Source organism: Teleopsis dalmanni, chromosome 1 (assembly GCF_002237135.1).
Source record: "Teleopsis dalmanni isolate 2A chromosome 1, ASM223713v2, whole genome shotgun sequence".
Taxonomy (NCBI): Eukaryota; Metazoa; Arthropoda; class Insecta; order Diptera; family Diopsidae; genus Teleopsis; species Teleopsis dalmanni.
The window spans coordinates 169,601,335-169,610,178 of record NC_051846.1 but is presented as its reverse complement, the minus strand read 5'-3'; the positions used below and the strand labels follow the sequence as shown (position 1 = coordinate 169,610,178).

Sequence of the window (8,844 nt, the reverse complement as noted above, 5' to 3'; positions counted from 1 at the left end):
ATATATTAATGTCTGCAGAAATTTTTTTTAAATTTTTCTTAATTTTATCTTAATTAATTCTATGATGAGAAATAAATAAAAAATATTTTTTTCATGTTTTCACCTATTATGTACCTTTTTAAAATTTTTTTAATCCAATTATGTTCTATTTTATTAAATTATTTTCTAAATTAACTAATAGACTTTAATAATTAATTAATCTAATTTAAATAATTTTTAATTTTAGTTAACAGATGTACTCTTCAATGAGTACCCACGTGTTCGTCTGGATCGAGCGCGACGTCCTGCAAAAGTACTGTGGGATGGTCCGCCAACGCTACCTGAGGAGCCTGAAGATTCTGATACATGTCCAATGGACATTGCACTTAACACGACGCTTTATAGTGAATTAGGTAAGTGAAAAAATCCTTATTTTTGTATATATTTATATTATATTATTATGTTACTTTATACTACATATATATGTGTTATATTGTATATATTATATTTATATTATATATGAATGTATATTATTATAAATTCAATTAATTTGTATTATTTTATATTATATAGCATTATATTATATTATAAGTTATTGTAATATAAAATATTATGATTCATATTAAATTGTATTTTGTATAACATTATGTGTCCCTTACAAAATTTTTTAATGGCCCTAGAAATAAAATAGAATATCTAAATAATATCTAAAGAATCTAAAGAATAATCTATCTAATCTATCTAAAGAATAAAGAATATCTGCAAGTGTGTGAGAGATTTGTATTTGACTTCAAATTCCTCAAGATCGGTCTATAACACATTTTATGCAATAAAACATTAGAATTTTAAAAAATTTTCAGTACAAATGTTAGATAGAGATTTATCCATCCATATCCGTAGTAGATGAAAATCTATTCATCTATTATAGCGTTGTGCTAAAACACAACTATGTTGGAAAACAAAATATATTTCAAACGAAAACACTTAACCACTCTCATTTGCAAATATTCATACTGAATAAAAATAATTTTAATTGCTTTAACGAAGCCCTTTTTTTTACTTTTTTACTATATTCAATTATAAATAGTAACCTATAAATTGTCGTAAATGACCACTAATACATTTATTTTTAATATAATATTGAATACATATGCATAGGTTGAATATTCCAGTCACTACTTGGACTACATAGCTAGAATTTTAAGATGATTATATCTTCTGAAGTTATTGGGTCTCATTACGCCTTATTGCATCTGAAAATAAATATTTATTTTGATCCGCTTGTATATGTTGTTGTGTTTTTAAGGTGTTATTGAGTTAATATACATCAAATAATCCATGGTTTTGTTTGTAAGCTTATACCTAGTGCTCAGGATATAATTCCTTTCTTTACGAACTCCATGGCCAGTCTCTATGTAGTTTAAGTTCAGTAACTTGAGACTACTTTGAGGGTGGAACAACTATGGCACTGTAAACATGTGTCGTCAACGTACACCAAGTTTTATTGTCGCGTTTATTAGAGATTGTGGCTGGCATCTAATGACCACTTTTGATAAACAAGATCTATTTCCTTTTCTTTCTATTTAAATATTGCTTCCCCGTTCAAATAATACTTAACTAATTACGTTAATAGTAGTTGTATTGTAATATCTCTCCACTCTAACTGACTGCACTCTAACTGTTTTCATTTGGGAACACTATCAAGCGTTCAAACTGTGCTTCAAGTAAATGTTTCTTATCATTGCTATTCTCATAATATCTTCACTTTCTTATTTTATCCGATTGTTCTCAAACTGATTTCTATTATGAACTTGTCTTTGCTATTCTCATTATATGTTCTCATAATATTTTTCTGTCCTCAAAATGATATCAAGCTGGCATTCCCATTGTCATATGTGTTCACATTTGCATTATATATTTCTGTTCTCAAATGATTGCTGCTTTGTTTTTGTCGTTAAGTTCTTGTCATTGCTATTCTCATAATATGTTCCTATTGTCATTTTATTCAATTGTTCCCAAATGATACGCAGTTGGTTTATACTATTGCTATTCTCAATTTGACATCTTCTCACTGTTCTCGAAATATTTGTCGCTATGTTCATGTCACAACTATTCTCATAATATGTGCAATATTCGTTGCATTTCACTGTTCTTAAGGGATTAGATGTTGGTTTGCGTCACTGCTATTAACAACTATTCTCATAAAGTTTTTACTAAACTATTCTATTCGTGTTTGTCATTGCTATTCTCATTTTGTGTTCTCATTATCATTTTACTTTACTGTTCTCAAAATTCTTGTCGCTGTGTGCTTGTCATTGCTATTCTCGTAATGTGTTCTCATTTTTATTTCATTTTGGTATTCTCAAAATAATTGGCGATTCGTTTGTGTCATTGCTATCTTATGCACTATTCTCATGATGTGTTCAATATTCATTTCGTTCCACTGTTCTCAAAATGATTTTCGCTTTGTTGACAAACAAATTTGGCACTCCAAACTTTAGTACCAAACACATTTGCCATATTTTAAGGTTTTGTTTTGTTTTTGCTTTTTGTTTTATTTGATTTTTCTTCCAGCATTTGCAGCATTGAGTGCACTGTAATTTTTACTTTGGAGTTTTGTAATTGGTGCTTGCATTTCATTTATTCTTTGTTGCTTTTTTTTAGTTGTTTCTTAACATAATTTTCTTATATTTATTTTTGTTTTGGCTTTTTTCTTTATAAATTTCAATGTTTCTTTTTTTTTGGAAATTTTTTTATGTTTGCAATTTTATTGCAACGCATACTTAAGCACGCACATCAATGCCTCAAGCCACCCCATATTTTTAAGCCTTTTTGTTACCAACATTTGCATTGTCAGTCGAGTACATGGAGCGGGAAGGCACTTCACTTAATGTACTTATTTAACTTTTTTCATTGTTTTATATAAAACGTTTTTATTTAAATTATCCATAAGTTGTGTTTGAATCTGTTGAAATCATTCTAATAAATTAAAGATGTTAAAGTAAGTAACCAAGAAATAAAATCAAACGACATAGCTTGAAATAAAGAAAAAAATGATCAACACTCATCAAAAATGCAATAAAATGTAAATTAATCTATCATTCTCCTTAAATGTGTGGCGAAAACAATATTGTATTGTAAAAATAAGCTCCTCACAAATTGTCGGGGTGTACTGAACAGGATTCCGTCGTAATACACTCAGTGTTGCTATTCTCATCTTATCTATTCTCATCTTTCATCTATTCTCATCTATTGTATACATCAAAATTTCACGAAGACCATGTTTATTTTGGTTGTAATCCGTAAAGATCTGCTTGTGTTGTCCATTTTAGAAGCGTTAATCGGCAGTTGGTCGTCGAACTTAACTAGTGGTTCCGGGAATTAGGCCCAGTCATACCAAGAATGTTGCTAGTCTTCTCTCTAGTATTTTATGGGACTTATTAGATATAGTCCGTCAATAAAGATGAATCTTAGATGTTTAAGCTTTCTTGTGAATAGCATCGAAATAGTTTCCATGTATAATTTTAATGTTGTCTTGAATACATCTAAATGTCTTGAAAACCAGGTTATTCTTGTTGTAATCCTCAGGGATCTACTTGTGTTGCGCTTTTTGGAAATGTTCAGTGATACTTGGTCGTCGAACTCGACTAGTGGTTGCGGAACTTTATAAAAACTCTAGTAGTAGTCTGTTGAACTTTTTTGATATGGCTATCACACAGGATTTTTTGGTTGAAACTTTTATATTTATTTGCTTTTCTATTACATCAAGAAGGATGAGTTTTAGATGTTTAAGCTTTCTTGTGAATAGCACCCATAATCGTTTTAGCTGCATTTATATTCAGTTGTACTAAGTTAACTACTTAGTAACTACTTTTTCAATAGTTTTAATTCTAAGTAAATTTCTTGATATAGGGTACTTTTAAATTTCCTTAAGTGTATTATAACTCTATCACTCACCTAGTCTACAAAGATGTAGACCATCTAATATATGTACCACTATGCTTGAAAAGTTAATAAATATATAATAAAAATATAAAAACGAATATGTGATTCCACTTAAATAAAAACCAAATTTTTTTATTAATTTTATTTCATTTTTTTAAAATTAATTTATTACATAAAATTAATTAATGTTTTTAATTTTTGATTATTAGAAATTAATTCAAAAAAATTAAATAAAATAAATAATAAATTTTTATTTTTATTTAAAAAGAATAAGATATTATAAGAATAAGATATAAATTTCGTTAAATAAATACGTTATTATAAGAAAATATATTATAATTAATATTTTTTAAAGGTGCCTTGAAACTGACAGCCTTTTTTTACCTCGATCGATGGATCTAGTAATTTATCTCCAAATTCCAATTGTCTTCCACTGCATTCTGATCTTACGCAAAAATTTCGACTACGTCACTGCGTGCTGTGCCGCTCAGCTTTGCCTGGCGCTGCTCTTCTGCATTTTTCAAGCTCAAGTTGCATTTGACTTGCTTGGCCAGCTGCCGGCGGCTATGATTTTTATTATTTTTTCACATTTTTTTCTTATTTTGCAAATACTGTTTATGTTTTATTTTTTTATATTTTTAAATATTTTTTTTTTTTACTTCAACGTCACGCATGCAAGCGCATTGAGCACAAAGACACTTTCTGTTGTGGTTTTTTGGCGGCGGTGCCAATGTTGCCCCTGCAGTGGCTGTTCGCTGATAATGACAGTGACTGCGTCCAAATAATTCGAGTAAGAAAAAAAATCAAGATTTACACTAAAATTTCGTATTAAACAAATTATTTACTCTTATTTATTTTATTTGTTCATTTTAGTGGTTTTTGTGAAGCAATGAATTGAGTTCATTATAAGTTTAAATTTTAATACTGATTTTTGTTAAATAATTAATTTTATATGGAATTCATTTATAAATATTATATATTTTTTTTGATATAACTTAATAATTAATATACCATCCGATTTATAATATTATTAATGTTGTTATTTATTTGAGGATTTCCCACTGCGACCTAGAGATCAATTTTGCCATCTCTATGGATTCAGAGTATTCTTTCAAATCCAAATATTAGTTTAAGGGGTTTTGCAATCCGACCTGCAGATTTATTTGGCCACTTCGTGGATTTGAACGATTCTTCCAAGTCCAAGTATAAGATTAGCGGATCTTGGACTACAACCTAGAGGTTTAGCAACCCCCTACATAGAATCTAATTAATCCTTCAAGAATTCAAACTGTTCTTCCAAGTCTAAGTATTAGTTTTGGAGGTTTTGCAATGCTACTTAAAGATCTATTGCTCCCTTCGTAAAATCAAACAATTCTTCCAAGTCTAAGCATATTTCGGGCATTTTGCATTGCGATGCAGAAATCGAACTCCTTGAAATCGAATTGTTCTTTCAAGTCCAAGTATAAATTTAAAGGATTTCGCACTGCAACCTAGAGATCAAATGTGCCATCTTTATAGATTCAGAGCATTCCAATTGTGTTTGATTGGTGGCATCTTGTTCTCATCATGGCAATTTCTATATAACCCGTTTGACAAAAAACGTCATTATTAAAGCATCGATACAATTGCATAGTGTGTTCGATTGTTGCCGATATTAGCTAACGCTGAAGCATTGACACAATATCATAATAACCCATTAGCGCTCATCTGTACTTCAAATAAAATATAGTCAGTCATTAACTTTTATTTCGTTCGTTGTGTTTTGTGTATTCCTATATGTATTTTGGAAAATTAGCTTTTGCCATCGTCAGAAAAATTCCTAATATTAAGAAGATCGCCAGCTAACAGCACTAAAAAATGGAAAAATAATTTAAAATTATTAAAAAATTATTTCTAGAGTTGACTTTTTATAATCTTTATCTCATCATTGTCTTTTGTATTTTTAAATTTATTTAGGTAAAAATATAAAATACACCATAATTAATTAATAGCTAAATTAAATTAAGCAGACAATAAATATATAATTAAATAGTTTTAGCTTCACAACGCTACTCAACTACTTACTTCTATTATATAATTTAAAAAAATTAAATTCTTTATAAAAATATTCAAGAATATATTAACAAATATATATTCGCATTTTATTTTTTTTTTTCTATTTTTTTTAATTCTTTTCTATTTATTGTTTATTTTTTTCTATTAATTTTTATTTTTTTTTATTTATTTTTTTATTTAATTTTTATTTATTTTTTATTTATTTTTTTATTTTATTTAAATTTAATTTTTATTCTATTTACTTTAAATTTATTTTCAAATTATTTTTGATTTTTTTTATTTATTTTTACCATTGTTTTGAGAAAATAATATTCAAAAAAAAAAAACAAGACAACAAACGGTCACTCATACGCAACCAGAGCGCAATTTTGTTTGATTTGCCAAAGATTTTTTACACAAAGTGCAATTTTCAAATATCAAATGCAAATACAAATAAAAATACAAATAAAAATACAAATAAAAATACAAATAAAAATCCAAATGTAAATACAAGCAAAATAAAAACAAAATAGAAAAATCAATCTAACCATGCGTTGCAAGAAGCAAATAAAGTAAAAGAAGGAAAAGAAAAAAGCAAAAACAATGCCGCGCCACTGCAACGCTGCTCTCAGGTTGCAATAAACCAAAAGTTTGTTTACACAGAACTTGAATGAATTTCATTTTCAAAATGTTTCAGTAAACACGCATTCAAGTGAGACTGAGAACAGTTGACGCTCAGCGGTTTTGGCTTATTTTCTTGTTTTTGTTTATACAAGTGCTGTGCATAGAGTTGCCATTTTAATTGTTAATGCTTTTAATATTACACAAATTTATGCGAGAGTATTTTTATTTATAATAGTAACAAAATCTATTATCGATTTATTAAAGGTAATTAATAATTATTAATTTATTATTTATGTGTGCTTATAAATAATTAATAATATTCATATAATAATATTTTTAAATATAAATAATAATTATTAATTCATTATTTATATGTGGTTATAAATAACTAATAATATTCATATAATAATATTATTAAATGTAATTAATAATTATTAATTAATTAATAATCTTATATATATTACATATCTTGAATTTATCACTTTATTAAATTAATGAATATTAACGATTTATTTAAATTTTAATTAATGTTGCAATATTTATCTCTTCTTGTTAATATAAGTTTAGTGTAAAGTTCTGTAGCGATTTTCAAAGAGCATTTCAACAAAAAACCGTAATTACTGTCGAGGTCTATTATTTCCCTCACTAAGTTTATCACAAAACAATTGTATATATTTATTACAATATGTAATGTAACTTATCAAGATTGAACCTTTACCATGATAAAAGTCTAATACTGCCATGTGCATGACTTTAAGTCTGCTGTAAGTCAATCACTCTCCAATATCTATAATTAGTGCATACTCCATATCTTAAACTTTTTATTTGCAGTTGCTATTGATAAGATTCAAAGGCAACTGTTCTTCATCGTTATTCATTACATACATTTAATCAGTTTCAATAAGATATCCAATTGCATTTTCTTATACATCACATCTCTAACAGTCCGAATTTCCGATAATTCAGATTTATCATAATCCATATAAAATAGGAAAATTCAAAATATGAATTATATACGTTGTACTACAAATCGATGTCAGTTTAGGTAATCCAGATCATATGTTTTGAATATCTATGGGAATGTGCATATACGTATGCATGTTTTATTCACCTATATGCATTTTCGACTTAATTTCGCTTTTCATCGCTTTAGTTGTGAATTAATTTCATAAACTGTGTGTTATTACTCAGTTTTTACCCAGTTTCTGTTAATAAATAATTAAATAAATAAAATAAATAAATGACTCTCTCAATAAATTAACTCTCTCAATTTGAATGTCTCAATAAACCGGTTTTTAGCTGAGGTGCCTGGTCGATAGCTGCTCTGCAGATTCCACCACATTGCTTGTCTAGAATTCTTGTTAACAAGTATTTTTAGTGTATGACAGATCCATGACCATTTAAGATTCCTGAACTAAAATTACTCCTATTTTACGCTATGTTCCTTAAAACAAGATCGTGTGCTGTCAAATGGATACGAATTGCTGCAGATATGAGTTTTGTAAGATGTTCTGCCACTGATAGCTATCATCCATGATTAATAAATTAATATTTATATAAACATAATTTTAGTAAACTGACTTAATTAAAATAGAGTTGTAATAATACTTTACCTTGAGGAAGAAATCGAATAAACTTCGAAATGTCGGCGATATTTATATAGATATTATTATTATTGTTAGGAAATGTGGCACGTCGACCGACGGGTCTACGGGCTTAGTGTTGGTCTTTATATCTTTTTATATATATAATAACTATATAAAATAAAATAAAAAAATTTGACTTCAAAGTTTTTTATTTATCGAAACCTTTAAAACCACTAATTACACTAATAAAGTGAATTCGTAAGTATTCTAACTTACATAGGATATCATTTTATTATAGAATATTTATATTATAATAATAAAATTATAATAATATATGTAATAATATAATAGAATATAATTTTAAAAAACAATTAAAATAATTTTTTAAAAAGAAAAATATATATATAATATGAAATAATAAAATGCTCTTAGTTATAACATAAAAGACACTCTAAGCCAACACAGTTTGTGTAATTACACGAAAGCAGGTTTGCGGCTTTTGCTTTTGTTTTTGTTTTTGCTTTCGTTTGTTTTGGTTTTGGTTTTGAGTTCGAATGCGTTTTCGTGCTCAGTAAAATTTGCCCACGAAAAACATTTTTAGTTTAGCTTTGGCTTCCGGCGAACGTGGCGGTTTTTAAAGAAGATGTGAATGAATTCGTAAAAATAAATTTAGTTT

The 8,844-nt window shown here is 27.3% G+C and overlaps 1 protein-coding gene across 1 annotated transcript in view; it reads left to right on the top strand.

The window, feature by feature from the left end:
• The window catches only part of LOC119666690, a 63,459-nt gene that overhangs the window by 1,016 nt on the left and 53,599 nt on the right, over window positions 1–8,844 (top strand). The window contains exons 2-3 of the mRNA XM_038075972.1: window positions 227–392; window positions 2,973–2,980. Coding sequence (XP_037931900.1) covers window positions 227–392; window positions 2,973–2,980 — 174 coding nt within the window. The remainder of the gene's footprint in view (window positions 1–226; window positions 393–2,972; window positions 2,981–8,844) is intronic.